Source organism: Rousettus aegyptiacus, unplaced genomic scaffold (assembly GCF_014176215.1).
Source record: "Rousettus aegyptiacus isolate mRouAeg1 unplaced genomic scaffold, mRouAeg1.p scaffold_m13_p_9, whole genome shotgun sequence".
Taxonomy (NCBI): Eukaryota; Metazoa; Chordata; class Mammalia; order Chiroptera; family Pteropodidae; genus Rousettus; species Rousettus aegyptiacus.
The window spans coordinates 104,690,194-104,707,723 of record NW_023416312.1 but is presented as its reverse complement, the minus strand read 5'-3'; the positions used below and the strand labels follow the sequence as shown (position 1 = coordinate 104,707,723).

General features: G+C 54.1%; 3 protein-coding genes across 5 annotated transcripts; 2 read left to right on the top strand and 1 right to left on the bottom strand.

The window, feature by feature from the left end:
• The first annotated feature begins 4,302 nt into the window (after window positions 1-4,302).
• Window positions 4,303-7,863, top strand: IL2RG (interleukin 2 receptor subunit gamma). Of its 2 annotated transcripts, XM_016150807.2 has the most exons (8): window positions 4,303-4,458; window positions 4,662-4,815; window positions 5,047-5,231; window positions 5,443-5,582; window positions 5,926-6,088; window positions 6,623-6,716; window positions 6,978-7,047; window positions 7,363-7,863. In XM_016150807.2, exons 1-8 carry the CDS (start codon window positions 4,344-4,346, stop codon window positions 7,507-7,509), a joined length of 1,068 nt encoding a protein of 355 aa, XP_016006293.1. In that variant the 5' UTR covers window positions 4,303-4,343; the 3' UTR covers window positions 7,510-7,863. The 2 variants fall into 2 exon arrangements, with proteins under 2 accessions (XP_016006293.1, XP_016006285.1); XM_016150799.2 differs by having other exon boundaries at window positions 4,341-4,815.
• A 91-nt stretch (window positions 7,864-7,954) lies between these two features.
• On the top strand, window positions 7,955-10,538 carry CUNHXorf65 (chromosome unknown CXorf65 homolog). Of its 2 annotated transcripts, XM_016150825.2 has the most exons (6): window positions 7,955-8,416; window positions 8,516-8,602; window positions 8,805-8,939; window positions 9,260-9,328; window positions 9,649-9,758; window positions 9,962-10,538. In XM_016150825.2, exons 1-6 carry the CDS (start codon window positions 8,392-8,394, stop codon window positions 10,073-10,075), a joined length of 540 nt encoding a protein of 179 aa, XP_016006311.1. In that variant the 5' UTR covers window positions 7,955-8,391; the 3' UTR covers window positions 10,076-10,538. The 2 variants fall into 2 exon arrangements, with proteins under 2 accessions (XP_016006311.1, XP_016006304.1); XM_016150818.2 differs by having other exon boundaries at window positions 7,955-8,602.
• A 22-nt stretch (window positions 10,539-10,560) lies between these two features.
• On the bottom strand, window positions 10,561-17,203 carry FOXO4 (forkhead box O4). The gene is made up of 3 exons (XM_016150789.2): window positions 16,353-17,203; window positions 12,226-13,285; window positions 10,561-11,947 (listed from the first exon to the last, which is right to left on the bottom strand). The coding sequence occupies exons 1-3, from the start codon at window positions 16,803-16,805 to the stop codon at window positions 11,940-11,942; spliced, it is 1,521 nt and encodes a 506-aa protein (XP_016006275.1). The 5' UTR covers window positions 16,806-17,203; the 3' UTR covers window positions 10,561-11,939.
• Window positions 17,204-17,530: the final 327 nt, after the last annotated feature.

The following is a 17,530-nucleotide window of genomic DNA, read 5'->3' as shown; positions in this document are numbered from 1 at the left end:
AGGCCTCTAACTTTTTTTTTTGTAATGTCTTTGTCTGGCTTTGGAATCAAGGTAAATTTGACCTCATAAAATGAGCTTGGGAACCTCCCCTCTTCTGAATTTTTTGGAATAGCTTCAGAAAGATAGATGTGAATTCTTCTTTAAATGCTTGGTAAAATTTACCTGTGAAGTCGCCTAGTCCAGGACTTTTGTTTGTGGGGAATGTTTCAATTAATGGTTCAGTTTCATTAGTACTATCAGTCTGTTCACATTTTTTGTTTCTTCTTGACTCAGCCTTCGAAGATTGTATGTTTCTAGGAGTTTATCCATTTCTTCGAGATTGTTGACTTTGTTGGCATATAAGTATTTGTAGTATTTTCTTATAATCTTTTTTTTTTATTTTTTGTGGTATCAGTTGTCACTTCTCTTCTATTTATTTATTTAGTTCGTTAGTTAGTTATTTCTATCCTCTCTTTTTTTCTTGATGAGTGTAGTTAAAGGTTTATCCATTTTGTTTATCAATTTTATCTTTTCAGAGAACCAGCTCTTGCTTTCACAGATCTTTATTTTTTTCAGACTCTATTTCATTTATATCCATTCTCATCTTTATTATTTCCTTCTTTCTATTTACTTTGGGCTTTGTTTGCTGTTCATATTCTAGTTCCTTTAGGTGTAGGGTTAGATCATGAGATTGTTTGAGATTTTTCTTGTTTCTTGAGGTAGACTTGTCTTGCTATCAATTTCCATCTAAAGGCTGCTTTCACTGTGTCCCATACATTTTGGGTTGTGTCTTCATTTTCATTTGTCTCTAGGTATCTTTTGATTTCTTCCTTGGTCTCATTAATAATCCATTCATTGTTTAGTGGCATGTTATTTAGCCTCCACGTGTTTGTGTATTCTCCAGGGTTTTTTTCTTGTAGTTGATATCTAGGGTCATACCATTGTGGTCAGAGAAGATGCTTGGCATAATTTCAGTCTTCTTAAATTTATTGAGACTCGTTTTGTGGCCTGATGTGTGGCCTGTCTTGAAAATTGTTCCATGTGCACTTGAAAAAAATGCATATTCTGCTGCTTTGGGGTGAAATGCTTTAAAATAGCAATTAAATCTATCTGACCTCATCTGTCATTTAAGGCTGCTGTTTTCTTGTTGACTTTCTGTCTCAAAGGTTTATCCCTTGATGTCAGCGGGGTGTTAAAGTACCCTACCATGACTGTATTACTGTCTATTGTTCCCTTTATATTGGTTAATATTTATTTTATGTATTTAGGTGCTCCTATGTTAGGTGCATAAATGTTTACAAGGGTTATGCCCTCTTGTTGGATTGATCTCTTTATCATTCTGACATGTCTTTCGTCGTCTCTTATTATAGCCTTTGTTATAAAATCTACTTTGTCTTGTATACGTATTGTTACCCCACACCAAGACACGTCATAACTAAAATGTCAAAGGTTAAAGACAAATAAAGAATCTTAAAAGCGGCAAGAAAAAGGCAGTTACTTACAAGGGAGCTACCATAAGACTGTCAGCTAAGTCCTAGGCAGAAACTTTGCAGGCCAGGAGGGACTGGCATGAAATATCAAAGTGAGAAAAGGCAAGGAACTACAACCAAGACTACTCTATCCAGCAAGGCTGTCATTTAAAATTGAAGGACAGATAAAGAGCTTCCAAGACAAGAAAAAGCTAAAGGATTTCATCAACACCAAACCTGTATTACAGGAAATGTCGAAGGGACTTCTCTAAGAAGAAGAAGAAAAAAAGATCAAGTATATGAATACTAAAATGGCAATAACTGCATATCCATTACCGTTAAAAGGATTTCTCTAAGAAGAAGGGAGGAAGAACATAAATATAAATAATAAAATGGCAATAACTATGTATCTATCAATAATCACTTTAAATGTAAATGGATTAAATGCTCCAATCAAAAGACATAGGGCGGCTAAACAGATTAGAAAGCAAGACTTATACATATGCTGCCTACAAGAGACTCACTTTAAATTGAAAAACACACACAGACTGAAATGAAAGGAAAGGAATGGAAAAAGATATTTCATGCAAAAAAAAATCTCTGGCCGACAATGGCTACATCCGCAAAAAGGCCTATGGTATGGTACAGTGCGTGTACTGGGTGGGGCGGGGCCTCAGAGTCACTGGGCGGAGCGAGCAGGGCTTGCCAGGCCAATGGAAACTATTATCTGGCCATGCGGGGGTGGGCTCAACACAGGCAACATGTTGCCAGAGCCGCCAGCTGTGTGGGAGGAGGGCTCAGCACTGGACACTGGCAGCAGTCCCCCGCCCCTTGCCCTGAAGCCACACAGCTTGGCCTCTCCCTGTGTGTCTGGAGCCTTCTCAGTCGCCAGCCCTCTCAGAGCCCGGGGCGAGTGCCCACGGGTGAGTCTGTGCGCAGGCCCTTTAAGAGTACTCTTGGGTTCCGGCCACCCTCGTCTTGCCCAGAGGGATGGAGTCCCTGCTGGTTTTCAGGCCAGATGTCATGGGAGCTGCGCTTCCCAGCACTGTTGCCCCAGGCTGGAAAGCCCAGTGTGAGCCTGGCACCCCTCTCTTCGGAGAGAGGTTACCTCCACAGCAGAGCTAGCCCTCCTGATTCTCGCCCACCATACGCAGGTGGGGGGCCAGCTTGTTTTGCATCTCTACCCATCCCACCAGTCTGGATGAGGCTTCTTTATATCTTTAGTTGTAGGACTTCTGTTCGGATAGTTTTCGGATGGTTCTCCAGGTTGATCATTCCATATTTTAGTGTGGTCACAGGAGGGGGCGAGCACAGCCTCCGCCTACTCCTCCATCTTGACTGGAATTCCTTCCAGGGAGATTCTTAGATCCCCCGGATCGTCTCAATGCATCCCCTGAGTGTCAATGAATTCTAGGTTAAGAACCTTGCTCCAGCAAAAGAGGCACCTACTAAGTTTCACATGCTTTTCAGATGTTCTCTCCTCTAATCTGCACACAGCCCATGAGTTAGGGATTTCTAGCCTCATTTTGTGGGCGAGGAAGCTGATTTTCAGTTCACTCACCTGATGTTATACAGCTGCTGAGTAACAGAACTGAGACGAGGATTTTTTTCCTGACTCTTGAACTAATATCCTTTCGATGATGGTGCTTTAGAGAAAAGACACAGTGCTATAATAAAAGTAATAAATAACAATAAATAATAATAATAACGAATAGCAATAACAAAATGGTACTGTATCACAATGGGGAGACAAATTAATTCTGATTGAGGAGAGGAAACATTCTGTTTGAGGTAGGTAATGTTTGAGCTAACCCTGAGGAATTTTAAGCCACAGAAAATTAGGGTGGGTTAGAACATAAGCACAGTGCCTGGCACATATTGAAGGCTCAATAAATGTTTGCCGAATAAACAATTTTTGTAAGTTGTCTCCAATCGGTTGTGTTTTAGGAAAGAGAAGTCTGGCGACGGAATGAAGAATCGATTAAAAGAGAGAAGGGGGCCTGTAGAAAGCGAGACCAGTTAAGTGGGTTGTAGTGAGAATCAGAACTAGAGGGAACGAAAGGCTGATTTAGCGCGGTGGCTGTGGTCGTGGAAAGGAGGACACTGCCGGAGGAACACCACAGAAGTAGAGCTGATTGGATTCTCGCGGTGAGAGAGAGGGAGGACTTGGAGACGACTTGGAGTTTCCAAGTCTGGGGATAACTGCGATGGGAGCGGAGGAAAGGAAGCAGATGCAGGGGAAGATGAGGAGTCTGAAGCGAGTATTGCTGTTCCTCCATTTCTAGAATCGACTTCTGAGTCAGACCTCATCACCAGCCTCAACAGGGACCCAGTGCAGGCAGGAGCTAAGGGTGGGCATTCTGGTTTGGATTAGGTCAGAGGAAAGAAAGCTATGTACGTGCCCACAGGAGTCGAGACTGTATTTTCCATCCAGCCAAGACAGTGGAGCTTTGACAAAGGTTTCGGGGTGACTGAGCCAGGGAAGGAGCAAAGCATAGGATGGAGAAGAGATTCAGACCCTGCGCTATATAGGAGAAAATGAGTTTGATGAGAAGGTGGTTGAGAATGATGGTGGTGGTGGCGGTAGGAATCGGATCTTTCCCAAGACCTAGGCGGCCCAAGGATTCTTGACTCTGTGACAATGTCGTGTACCCAGCCTACTTAACACCAGCTCAGAGGGGCAGTGTGACACCTACAGATTAGATCAACGCGTAATCTCCCAGAAGACCTAGCCCGTGTCATAGCACACATTGCCACACCCTCTGTAAAGCCCTGGTTTCTAAGGTTCTTTCCACCGGAAGCTATGACAGAAGGAAATGTGTGGGTGGGGAGGGGTAAAGGGTAAGGGGCCAAGGTTCCTGACACAGTACATTCAGGGAACGAATCGCGAGCGCCATGTTGAAGTCACCATTGCCACTGAGATCCCTCTTACTCCTGCAGCTGACTCTGCTGGTGGTGGGGCTGACCACAATGGTCCCCCCGCCCAGTGGGAATGAAAACATCACAGCCGGTGGGAAACCTGGGACTAGAGGGGCTGGCGAGAAGGGAGGCCATGGGAGATGTGGGCCTTGCCACTGGACAGAACGAGGATGTGGGCAGAATCTAAGAGAACTGTGGGGAGGCAGGGAGAGGGTTCCCCTCTTCACGCTGCTGCTTCTTCTGACCATCATTTCTTCTCTTCCCCTCCCCCACTTCGCTTTCTCTCCAACCTAGATTTCTTCCTAACCTCTCCACCCGCTAGGACCGTCAGTGTTAGCACCCTGCCCCTCCCAGAAGTTCAGTGTTTTGTGTTCAATGTCGAGTACATGAACTGCACTTGGAACAGCAGCTCGGAGCTCCAGCCCACCAACCTGACTCTGCACTACTGGTAAGAGAAGGGAAGAGGGGCCAGCGCAGGGAGGAAGGGGAAGTGATCTGGATGTGAGGAGAGACTGCATGGGGGCCAAGGAAGAGGGAAGCTGGCGTCCCAGGCTCCCCACTGTTTTCCCGTGGGGTAAACCATAAGTCAGTTCGGAGGTGATGCGGCTGGGCTGTGGGTGTGTGCGGCGCTGGAGTTTACCCCTACCGACGGTTCCTCTTCTTTCCGTCCCTCCTCCAGGTACGAGAATTCCGATCCTGACAAAATCAAGGAATGTGGCCACTACCTATTCTCTTCGGACATCACTTCCGGCTGTTGGTTGGCAAAAAAGGAGATCCAACTGTACGTGACATTTGTCGTCCAGCTCCAGGACCCGCAAGAACCTAGGAGGCACACCATACAGAAGTTAAAACTGCAGGATCTGGGTAATTTGGGGAGGGGCTCAACTCGAGTCCAGGGATACTGTGGGCCGCTGGGGTATATGGAGCCACGTTTTGAAGCACGAGCGTGCTTGAGCAGAAAGGAGGAGGTGAGAGGTCGAGTTGGGAAAGGAGGAGGGAGGAGTCAGGAGCACTGCCTTCGGGACCCAGACTTGTGTAGGCCAGGGAATGACCACACATGTACGCGTATCTCCAGTGATCCCCTGGGCTCCCAGGAACCTAACCCTTCGCAAACTGAGTGAATCCCAGCTAGAACTGAACTGGAGCAACGCATACGTGGACAAGTGCTTGCAGCACATGGTGCAGTACCGCAGTGACCGGGACCAAAGCTGGACTGTGAGTGGCTGCGGAATGAACACAGCCGCTAAGGCCAACGCGAGTGGGGGCGAAGAACTCAATCAGCTGGGTTGGAGGGCCCCGGGCCCGGGCTCCTGCTCTCTTGCCCCCCAGTTTCTCTGCCCACCCTCCGCTCGCCTCCAACCCCCTTCCCGATCATCGCCATGGAGTTTTTATTAGGGGTTCCCTGCCCATACTCTTCCCAACAGCAGACAGACAAGCAAACAGGAGGAAGCCTTTAAGGGGATCTGGGGAGAGGTGCTAGATTCTAGTGGGTGAAGCAGTTTTAATTCTCCCTTCTTTTATAGACAGCCATCTTTCCCTCACCGTCTTTCTCCCCAAGGAACAATTAGTGGAGCACAGACACAGCTTCTCCCTGCCTAGTGTGGACGCACAGAAATTCTACACGTTCCGTGTTAAGAGCCGCTATAACCCGCTCTGTGGCAGCGCCCAGCAATGGAGCCAATGGAGCCACCCCGTGCACTGGGGCAGCCGCACTTCAAACGGTAAACTGGGCGTAGTGCCTCCCTGCGACCTGTAGGCCCAGCACCACTGTCTCGCTCTGCATCCCTAGCCCTTAGCGCCCTCCACTGCTGGCCTGTCTCCCCTCATTCAACCCCAAGCCCCAGGAAGCAGGATTTTCCTGTGTGCGTTGGCTCCATGTGTTCTTAGGGTCTGGGGTGGATTGGGAGGGGGCTGGGAGTGCTCTGAGGGGACGGAGAATGTGTGAGCCGACCCTACAGCATCTCCTGGAGGCCTGCATGGTGGAGAGGGCTTTGGAACCAGCCAGATCTCGGGGCCAGACCTGCCTCTGCAGTTGCTGCTCGTTTGACGTCAGGCACATCCCTGACCTCTTTGATTGTGTTTCCTCATCTATAAAATGGACATATTAATTGGTCCCCCTCTCAGGAGTCGTGAGGGTTAAGCGAACAGAAAGCGTTTAGCACAGTGCCCGGGACCAGGTCGGGGCTTACTGATGTTGGCACATCGTAGGGGGGCGACACATGTCGGGGCTCTTTTTTCCTTTCCCCTCCTCCTAGAGAACCCCTTGTTTGCGCTGAAGGCCATGCTCATCCCCCTTGTCTCCATGGGACTGATTGTCAGCCTCATCTTCGTGTACTGCTGGCTGGAACGGTGAGGCTTCCGGAACCTTGGGAATGTGAGGTGGGCGTGGCTGGGAACAGCGGAGAGGCTGATCGCGGGGTGTGCAGAAGCACAGGGCAGGGCGCTAAGGAATGAGGGGCCGCCCTGCTGGGCCTGATGATGGGAGGCCACCAGGCAGGCCACCAGCAGCACGGAGAACACAGAAGCTCTTCATTCCGTATGGGAAGACTTGAGACAACGGTAAGAAAAGGGGGTCACCAGTGTGCTCCTGCTCCCTGTCCCCCTCCCCAGGACGATGCCCCGAATTCCGACCCTCAAGAACCTGGAGGATCTGGTTACTGAATACCAAGGGAACTTTTTGGTGAGAACATGGCCAGAGGGAGACTGCAGCCTGTCAACTGCTGACTGGCTGTCAGCAAGACAGACAGAGTATGAGGGTGGTGGGAGGGGGAGGGGGCCGCATTAACCGGCAGGATGTGGCCGACCAGTTGGGGGATGGGCCAGACGGAGAGGCACACAGAAGAACTGATTACAGATTGGGTGAAACACATGGAAAGAGCGGTGTTCAGGACCCAGGCTTCTGTGTGTCCCTTCCTAATCGCTCCCTGGGCACGGAGCCTGAGTTCTTTACTTCCTGCCCCTAACTGACCCCTGACCTGGAACTATCTGTGTTTAGGCCTGGAGTGGTGTGTCCAAGGGCTTTGCTGAGAGCCTGCAGCCAGACTACAGCGAACGGCTGTGCCACGTCAGTGAGATTCCCCCCAAAGCGGGGGCCCTAGGGGAGGGGCCTGGGGGCTCCCCGTATAGCCAGCACAGCGCCTAGCAGGCTTCCCCACATTATACCCTTAAACTCGAAGCCTGAGCACTGGTACCCTGGCAGAAGCCCAGGGTCCTGTACCTCTAAATTGTACCAACCTCCCCATGTACCCCTAAATTGTACCAACCTCCCCATGTACCCCTAAACTGTACCAACCTTCCCCTGTACCCCTAAATTGTACCAACCTCCCCCTGTACCCCTAAATTGTACCAACCTCCCCCTCATCCACTATGCCCTCCCTGAGAATTGCTCCTTTGCCCTGTACGTGTTTCTCGACTCCGTCCGTCCCTCCCCGCCTCTTTCCATCTAGCCTGCAACTGTTCCCAAATCTATGAGAAATAAAGTACCTATTGATAATCACCGAGAATGTGTGTTCTCGGAGAGGGCAGGGGGCAACGGAAACGCGGCGGGGGCGCGCTGCTGAGGGCAGGAAGGGGCAGCAGACCCCCGCTGTGGAGGCAGTAACACTGCAGATTAGCTCCAAACAAGTGCTTTTCCAGAAACATACTTTTCTCTGGGCGTCCTACACTCCTCCCGGGGACCAGTCCAGAGTTCGATTTGCCATGCTGCCCCTATTCCCAACACAGCCTTTCAGACACCATCCAGCTTCTTCTCTCCTTGTCCTCGCTCCACCTTCTGCCACACATGCCACTTCTGACATCATAATCCCTCAGCTGCAGCCTCCAGCCCCACCCCTGGGGAGGCTGGTTATCCACAGCTGCCGCTAGCTCTCCTCTGTCTGTCGGGTCTGGGCCTCCTGAATCAATGTGATCCATCTGCCTGTCCGGCCCGCCAACTCCATGGATCCGTTTGCCCCACCGTGGCCTCCGGAGTGCCCTCCCTCTCCATGACCCGTCAGGCCTCTCCAAAGAGTTAGATGCTGAAAGCATGTTTATCTTCATCAAACATGGAGGTGAGGGGCACCGCAGAGCCGGGCAGGTAGCGGGCCGTGGAGATCGCGGGCACGGTGTAACTAGAGAAGGACCACATGTCCCGTCCCGTCTCTTCTCAGATAATCAGCACTTTCTGGTCAATACCAATTGCACTGTCCTTGTGTTGCTGCATTATATCCGCGGTAAACTAGGCTTGGCTAAAACAGGTGAGGAGTCTGGGGAGGGGGCTACCGGCCAAGGGTCAGAAATAGCGGGGGCATCTCTAGCCCCTAAACCCTCCAGTTGGCAAGAAGAGAGCTCCCGCGATGCCGACGTCTCCCTCTGACGTGCTCCGGGTGGGATCACTGGCCCCTTTCACTGCCCCTCTCCTTTCTTAGCTGCCCCAATTACCTTGTGGCCTCCCTCCAGACACCATCGACTTGTGCGATGAAACGGGGAACATGAAGTTGTTTTTCCTGATGAAGACCCCTGGAGAATATGCCAGCAAATTCCTTACAGCCCGAAGCACCTACCACGTTTGTAGGGTGACGCGCGGGGCACCAGGTAGAGGCTCGGGGCAGTATTCCCCAGAGGAAGATATGGCTTTCAGGACAGATTGTGGGCTTTGTCCTTAAAATAGGGCCCCCTAAACTAGATGCAACTGACCATCTCTAGTCAGCGTCAGAAGGGGCGCTGCCTCTGTGACAACAGGTTAGGTTCACACATACCATGCCCCCCACACGAGCCTACGGCTGGACCTGAGGGGAGAAAATCAATACACCAGTTCAAGGTCGTGCCGAGTGTTAGGGCCCTGAAATCTTGGGCGATCAGGAAGGGTGGGGACAGGGCGACGGGGACCGTGAACGGCACATTGCTATTCACAGGAACCCGACTTGAGAATGCCTACCTAGCTTTTGTGCCCTTCCTGAAGAATCCAGGACATGAGATGCTGGGTAAGAAGCATGACGGAGGAGAACGGAACATGGAGAGCACTGTACATTACTGGTGACCGCGAGCGTGGGGCGGGACATCCTAGGAAACGTGGAAGAGGGTCTCAGTCCACTTTAAGTGGATATTTACCTGAAACCAGGTGGAGTGTGCCTGTGTCACTCCCCGTCCCCCCATTTGTCACCGTCGTCTAGGTTTATGTCCCTATCACATTTGTCTGTCCTTTCATCCTTTTCTCTGGGTGCTCGGACACAATGGGAGGAATGGGATGGCTACGTAAGGTCTCTAGGCCCCAGAGGTGGGGGTGCTGTTTCCTGGCTTCTAGATGCTTTGCGCACGCAATGTGACATGCTGGAGAGGAACCGGGTGAAAATGCTCAGAATCCAAGAAGCCGCGAAGAAAGTCGTTCCAGTTGAATCCTCTGTGAACCTTCCAGTAAGACTCCCCTAATCTGGTCTGTTCCACCAGCCACCCAAAGGCTCCTCGCCCCCAAGCCCTCTGGGATGAACTTCCTTTCCAAATCCAACATCTATGCCCGAGACCTGCCTTTCACTCTTTTTGTCCTGCTTTTTGGCCCTGGGTTGTGGAAATCTTCCATGCAGGGACCTCTTTGTCTTACTGACCCTTCCCTTTTGCAGGCCAAACCATCTGGAAAATCAGATGAAGACAAACCCGCCCCTCGCAAGAGTCCTTTCTATAAGACAAGAGCGGACTTTCTCAGTAGGAGGGGAAGACAAAGGGTGAATAAATAGTGACCAAGTGAAAGCAGCAATGAAACCAGTGGAATTTAATGTGACGTTGCTTTTTCAAGAGCGACTCCTTGTCCCGATATCTGCACCAAGGCCCGGCAGGAGGCCCCAAGGGCGGGCGGCATGGCACAGAGGGCTGGGGCGAGCACGTGGGCAGACGGTGAGGAAAGACTGAGAAAGACTGGGAAGTCTGCTATAATGAGTCTTTGAGGGTCTGAGAGCAGAGTAGGGGGTGGGGGCCTTTCTCAGCAGACTACCTCCCCCTGGGAGGCCCATCCCGGCCCGCCTACTGCTGGGGGTGAGGTGGCAGACTGGCAGCGGCCCTCCCCCACCATACCAGACCATACCTCCCTACCTCCCGCAGCCGAGACCCCCCCTCTGCCCCCCGCCCACCACTCCGGCTCTGGACAGTCCCTCCTGCCAGCCCTTTGCCTTTCCCCCTCCCTCCCCCTGTCTGAGGTGGGCAGTAAGGCAGCAGAAACCAGAGCTGGTTATAGGCATTTATTGAATTTATTCATTTATTGATTTGACACACTTCCCTACTCCAATCTAGCACATGATACAATCAGGGTAGGCCGGGCGCTGACACAGGAAATGATGGGAACCCACAGCAGGGCTGGGGGAGGGGACAATGCAAAGGGGACCAGGGGAGGGCCTGCTTTGGGGGCTGGGGTGGAGGAGCCCCAGATGGCCTCCCTGGCAGGTGCTAGTAAACCTGATCCACATTCCCCTTCATCCCGCTCATTTCCCAGACCCTCAGCCAAGCTCCGCAGCTCCCCCTCCTCTGTCCCGCCCCTCCCCCTGCCTGCCACCACACACACTTCCACATAACCCCTGTAGTCAGGCAAGGGGAAGAAGGGCAGGGACAGCTGTCAGGGGCCTTGAACAGGGAGGTCTCTGTGCCTAACTTTACCACCCTAAATCCTGCCCTCCTTCTCTTCCCACTCCCCCCCTTCCCAGGCCACAAACTAATTCCAGACTCTCACTGCACTCTCCTGCCATGGCACTAACCCCCAAAGGGTCACGCGAGAGTGTGGCTGCTTCCCGACACCACACACTCCCAGGCACAAGGTGACAGAATGCGAGGGAAACGCTGAGCAGGCAAGTCCGCGCCGACCCCTGCGCAGCACTGCTCCCCGCTGCTGCTCTCCCGCTCTGTGTTTCCCCAGCAATGTCTGTAGTGTTTGCAATTGCATCATGTCACTGTGAAAGAAAAAAGCGTTCTCCCCATCGCTAGCACCTTGCCGCTATTAAAAATCTCTATGTTTGTGTTTATATATCTTTAAAAGTTTATAAAAAGCCTGTTATCTGCAGCCTTCCAAGGGTGATTTGGCCCGGTGAGCCGCTCCAGTGCTCAGACCTTGGCCCTTCCCGGTCCCCACTCCCCCCCCCCACCCACCACCGCCACCACCACCACCACCACCACCACTGGCCTAAGGGGCCACTGCATAAAAATCCCAGGTTCAACCTCACCTGGACCAGCTCAGATAAGATGCTACAAAAAACCCTGCTCCCAAAGACAGGGGTAAGGCCACTGGTGACTTTACATTTCCAACAGCATTGCCCGCCCCTGCTACAAAACCCAGGGGTGGGGATGGGGGGAGCTGAGGATGGCTCCCAAGAGGGGGCCTTACCCCCTAATTGGCACAGTGAGAATAAACCCCCTCCCTTTCCCAGCCCCTCCCCCTCCCCCTATAGTTCCCATGAGGGGCAGCTTTATCTTTATAATTTCAACACCCGTGTGCATAAACCTCACCCTAGCTCTAAATCAGGGTCCCAAATTCCCAAGGATAATCAAGAGTAAAGAGAGAATATGGGTATGCCTGGCTCCATCTCTGAAGCCAGGGATAAAGCTTCCAGCCATGGCTCAGAGATCTGTGGAAAGAAGAGAGGGAGGGTAGGGTGAGAGGCTCATCCGGGACCTGACGGCTTTCTACTGTCATGGTCCACACCCAGGGAAACAGACAGCCCTTCCCCCACCTGGTCCGCACTACCTGAGAAAGTGGGCAATGCCGAGGGGCCACTCCCAAATGGCATCCTCCTCCAGTTCCCCCGGAGCTCCACCCACCCACGTTTCTAAGTGTCCCCATTGCTGAGACTGTGGAACTACCTGGGCACCCAGGAGTGGCCAGAGGTCATGAGATGCTACATACCTGGCTCGAAGTTGAAGTCCAGTCCCTCACCCCCATTCATGAGGTCGCTGATGATGTTATCCATGTCACACTCCAGGTTCTCCAAATACATGTCGAGATCCAGATCCTGAGGCATTTTGTCTTGGCTTGTAGTATCGGCAGGGGGTGCGACCACAGGCTCCCCCAGAGCCTTGGGGATGGGAGCCTCCGCCATGACTGGAGGTGGTACTAGCATAGGAATGGGGGGAACCAGACCGCTGGGCCCCGGAACCTCGGGAGGCTTGGGGTACAGGCCGACTCCTGTGGCTAGCTTACTGGAGGAAGGCATGCCCCCCAGCAGCAGAAGTGTGGGAGCCTGGGGCAGAATGGGGTCTACCTGGCCCATGAGGACATCGGCAGGGGGTGGTGGTGGATCAGAGGCCAGCAGGGCCTCCAGAGACTGGGAGCTAGGGAAGCACCCTTCACCTGCTGCCAGGGGCCCCTCCGCCGGGTTGAACAGGGAGGCGCCGTAGCCCTGTAAGGGGCCCGGAAGCCCCGGATGCTGCAAACAGAAGCCCGCGAGACTACTCGGAGGGAGCAGGGCCCGGGCGGAGGCCAGGTGGAGGCCATCGAGCAGCTCCAGACCTTCATTTCGGGGGGCAGGGACACAGCCCACATAGCTGCTGCCTGCGCAGGGCATTTCCTCCACCGCCAGCACCTCGGGCTCCGGCCCCCCGGGGGAGGGCCGGGTGCTGATGCTGCTGGTGTTGGAACTGCTCCGTGGACGGAAGGTGGTCCACATGTCGGCTTCGTCGCGGTGTCGAGAACCAGGGCTGCCCGACCACTTGAGGAAGTGGCCGACAGGGCTCATCGGCAAGGCACCTTCGGGTGGCACTGGCAGCATGGCCAGCTTCTTCTTGGGCATCCTGCTGCGGCCCCGGAGCAGCTTGCTGTGGCTATCCATGGAGACGGCCCGGCGGCGGGGCGCCTTGCCACTCTTGCCTCCGTGGGGGTTCAGCATCCACCACGAGCTCTTGCCGGTCGCCTCATTGTGGACCTTGACGAACTTGCTGTGCAGGGACAGGTTATGGCGGATCGAGTTCTGCAGAGGACAGAGGCAGCGGGAGAGGAGTGTGAGGTGTGGATGTGGCGGGGGGGGGTGTGAGTGGACACGGTGGGGGCTGCTTCTGGGGACTGAAGCGAGTCGGATGCAGGGGGACACAGGCCAAGGCACTGACCTACGGGGGAGGGCAGGGCACCCCCCGGAAAAGCCTGAGTCCCCGGACCCCTCCCATGTCTCTGGGGGCGACTGTCTGGGGCTGAGGGCGTCAGGGAGACATGCTCCTGGTTTGGGAGGAACGAGGCTCAGCCGGGGAAGAGGCTTCCACAGTTCCACCCTTCCCCTGAGTGCACGCTCGGGTGGAGCCCACAGGACAGTGGCACGTCCCCAGCCCAGGACTGCCTGCCCCACCCTGTCCCGAGCCAGTTCCCAACAGGCCGAGGGGCTGAAGCCTCGCTCAGCACAGCTGGCGCTCCGCTCCCCAAGGGGCACCTGGGCCCCAGCTCTCCAGAGAATTCGAAGGCTCCATTTCTTCCTGATTTCTCCCAAACCGAAGACACGCACCCTCAAGGACACGGCAGCCAGGCTTCTGCGGGGGCCTCAAACAGCCCTGGCAGATTCCTCCCACTGTTCCCCTCGTCCTGGGGAGAAGCTCCCCTGTCTAGATTCTACGGCTTTGTCCAGACCCGGCTGAAGTCTCCTCTCTGTAATAAAGTGGCTGCTTGGCTTCTGCAGCCACATTTCTGGTGGAGCATTTTTAATCTGTCCCACACGACTTTCCTGATCTCTATCGGGTTGCTGACTTTCACGGAATGAGCCTCATCCAGTGTAAGCACCCAGGACGCAGATCGGGGCGTCCAGTCAGGCACCCCCAGCAGCACCCCTCAGAGCGCGGAGCACCCAGTACCTACTCAAGCTCCTGGCTACCAGAATGCTGGGTGGCTCCTGGGTGACGGTGAGGCTCTTGAGTGTCTTGGGAAAAGAGGCTACAGTCCTCCCCTCCTCCCTGCTGCTTATATACTGCTAGAGATAACTTTTCCCCCCCAGGGGCCCCGGGAGTAGACTGGCAGCTTGCGCCATCCTTTTATTCCATCCCCAACGTCCCTTCCCTGTCCTCTCTCCTTTCCTCCACATGTCCTAGGAATCTGTGTATAAGATCTCCAACCTTGGGGGCATCTGACCTCACACATGGACCTCGGACCTCTTAGGGAGGCTATGGGCAGGCAGACGTCACCTCATATGTTTGTGACTGCCGCTGAGATAAGGAGACTCTTTGCCTGGAAGAAGATAGTAAAGTAGCTTCTTGTCCCAGAGCCCTAAGGCTAAAGAACCCATGTCTGTCTGGGGCCCTGCAGTAATGGCGCTTCAACTTATTTGCTTCAAGGAACCACACTTCTCCAGCCAGCCTGAGACTTTAGTGACTGAGGATCACAGTGACTGCTGGCACCATGATTTCTTCCCTCTTGGGACACGGTACAGCCACCTACTTGGAGAGGTCGGCTCCCTAGGAGCCTGTGGCTCTTACCTGTTGGAAAAGGGGGGGGTGACTACTAATTACTCCCCAAGCCACCTAAACTAAGCTTTCTTGTTGTAAGTGGGTGCCGCCCCCTGGTGGGGTGGCAGTACTTGGCACATCCCTGCTGAAGCCAGTTCAGGCAGAGGTTGCCCCCTTTGAGTGAGGTGGGGGTGAGGCGTGGGGGGTGAGGGCATTGGAGGCCTGGGTATCGGTCTGATCGGCTTCGCCGTCATTCCAGTGAGGGGCAGTTGGCAGCTTGGACTAGCAGCAAGAGTATGATTTGCAATTAGGCCTGAGTTCAAGTCCTCATTCTCCTGATGTAAGGTGAGCTTCCTACCCTTTCTATACCTTAGTTTCCTAGTATTCGAAATGTGGACTCGGAATTGCTGTGAAGACTAATAAAATAAAATTTAAAAAAATCCACTTTGTAAACCAAAAAGCCCCGTATAAGTGTAAATTATAAGGAGGGACTATACTTCCACAGCATAACTAACAACTCGTGGTTATTTCTTCTACTCCGGAAAACTAACCTAAGGGAAAAGAAAAACAGCTGTGTAGGCTGGGTCCAAGGAGGGGACATCTTCACGAGCTGAGACTGTGGCGTGGCAGTCTACCCAGAAATAGTGCCAAGGGTCTCAGTCAGCTGTCCTGTTTTCTGTCTACCCGACCCCTAAGGCTGCTGTGGATCCCTCCTACCTGGGGAGACTCTGCTCCTTCGGCCCTCTGTTCTTTGTATGCTGAGCCCACCACCTATGGGCGGGCGCACGAGACATCGACGGGGGTTGAAGCTCCCGGATTTGTAATTAGCGCCCCATGTTTCTGAAGCCAAGTTTTCAGAGTATCTAGCGCGACCTTTTCTCACAGAATCTTCATGGAAGATCAAAGGAACCCCAACCTCGTGCTCTAAAGTCTGAGTCCTCGCTCTCTTTTTTCGCAATTAATATTCCTTAACGGTATATGACCACTTTGCCCCCAGAGGTGGGAGAGCGTCTTGGCGGTATAGGGTAAAATGAGGCAGGTAGCAGCTCACAGCCCCTTTCTCCTCAGAGCAGAAGACAAGCTACCTTAGCCCACGAGTGTCGCTCTTACCTTTCGCCAACGCCACTCCCTCTTCTTGGCTAGAGAAGCTGTAGGGCAGAACCTCTACCCTGAGGTATTGGGAGGCAAGCAGGGAATCCAAGTAATCCCACAGGAACGGAGAAAAGGTGTTGGGTGGGAGGTGGGGGCGGAGGGAAGGCTACGCTCATGTGGAGAATCCACAGTCCCTGCAGTACAGAGGATAAAGACTTCTCTGTGGGAATAAGTGTTTGGGGCAGCCCAAGCCAACACTTGTGCCTGGAGTGTTGAGCAGCGAGCAGAGAATTCAATTTTCTGCAGGGCAAGGACAGTGTCTTATTCATCTGTGATCCCCTAGCATCGGGCACTGAGCGTGGCATATACGATGTCCTAAGTCAATGTCTGTCTGAGTGACTGCCGAAGGGGGATCATCCCTGGGGAGGGGGTGGCGGTAAGACGGGCCCCGGAACGGCAGTCGGCTGGCTAGCGGGCCCGGAGCAGACGGTGGCGGGGCGGCGGGAAAGGGGTCAGGGTTACCTTCCATCCTGCCGAGCTGTTGCTGTCACCCTTGTCCTTGAAGTACGGCACGGTACGGACCATCCACTCGTAGATCTGGGCGAGTGTCAGTCGCTTCTCGGGGGCGCTTTCGATGGCCTGGCTGATGAGCTCTGCATAGGACTGATTACCCCAGGCATTCCGGCGGGAGCCTCCCTTCCGAGGACCTGTTACGGTCCCCAGGATCCCGGGCTGGGGGGCCCCAGCCGGCTCGGGGAGCCGGGAAGGCAACAGCATTGGTACTGAGCGTGCCTCCGTGGGTACCTTCTGTCCCAGACCTGCCTCCACCTCGAAAGGCTGGGGCGGCTGGCTAGGGAACTCTGGTCGGGGAAGGGGCCAGGTGCAGCAGCGGGGACGGCTCTGGGGTTCGAAGTCGGGATCGAGGTCTATGCCCGCGGCAGCCTCTCTGGCTGAATTCTCATTCCCTGGATCCATACGTGGACTTGCACCTCTGCAGCTCTGCGCTCAGAGCAGCCCGCCGCAGACCCTCACGATGCCTCCCCTCAGGGGGGAAGCACCTAGGGTCGCGAGGCGCATTCCTGCCAGTCCTCAGGAAGTCGCCGACTTCCCCCTCGCCCCAGGAGGCTGGCCCCCGAGCCGTCCCCTGCAGTGTCAGAGCGCTCTCCGAGACACCACCTGTAACCTCCGCCGAGCGAAGGCACTTTTCCTCCAAGCTCTCACTCAGCTTCCTGCTCTTTTAAACCCGAGGCGCCGCAGCCCTTCACACATCGCGCTCCCATCACCGAACGTCTCCTTGGCCGTAGGTCCCTCCCCCTTAAGGTTGCAGCCCCCCGGACACTCCTCCCGAATTCCCTCCACCCCGATCGCTGCCCTCCCCCACGGCCCGCTCCCCCCGGCTCCCCCGCGCCACTCGCCCCTCCCCTGGCTCCCCCTCCTCCGCCTCTGCCCTCCCCTCCACTCTCGAGGGGGGCCGCGTCCCCCTGGCCCCAGGCTCTCCTACTCCCGCACCGAGTCCCCTACCAACCCCCCCACCCCCCGCCCCCCGGGTTTCCCTTTTGTTTTGCTCCAAGCTACAGCCCCCGCTTGACGTCTGTTTACCACTCGCCGGGGCAGCCATCTGCGCACGCGCCTCGGGAGCCAGTTGGGAAACCGAGTTCGCCAGGCGTGCCAGCGCGCCCGGCCCGGCGGACTCCACTTCC

Excerpts from the sequence above, each read along its gene's own strand:
- IL2RG (XM_016150799.2), top strand. The coding sequence starts at position 4,508 with ATGTGGGCCTTGCCACTGGACAGAACGAGGATGTGGGCAGAATCTAAG. Across the intron at positions 6,089-6,622 it reads GGGCAGCCGCACTTCAAACG|AGAACCCCTTGTTTGCGCTG; the intron begins GTAAACTGGGCG and ends CCCTCCTCCTAG. Across the intron at positions 7,048-7,362 it reads AATACCAAGGGAACTTTTTG|GCCTGGAGTGGTGTGTCCAA; the intron begins GTGAGAACATGG and ends ATCTGTGTTTAG.
- CUNHXorf65 (XM_016150818.2), top strand. The coding sequence starts at position 8,392 with ATGTTTATCTTCATCAAACATGGAGGTGAGGGGCACCGCAGAGCCGGG. Across the intron at positions 8,603-8,804 it reads ACTAGGCTTGGCTAAAACAG|ACACCATCGACTTGTGCGAT; the intron begins GTGAGGAGTCTG and ends GCCTCCCTCCAG. Across the intron at positions 9,329-9,648 it reads TCCAGGACATGAGATGCTGG|ATGCTTTGCGCACGCAATGT; the intron begins GTAAGAAGCATG and ends CCTGGCTTCTAG.
- FOXO4 (XM_016150789.2), bottom strand. The coding sequence starts at position 16,805 with ATGGATCCAGGGAATGAGAATTCAGCCAGAGAGGCTGCCGCGGGCATA. Across the intron at positions 13,286-16,352 it reads ACAGCTCGGCAGGATGGAAG|AACTCGATCCGCCATAACCT; the intron begins GTAACCCTGACC and ends TGTCCTCTGCAG.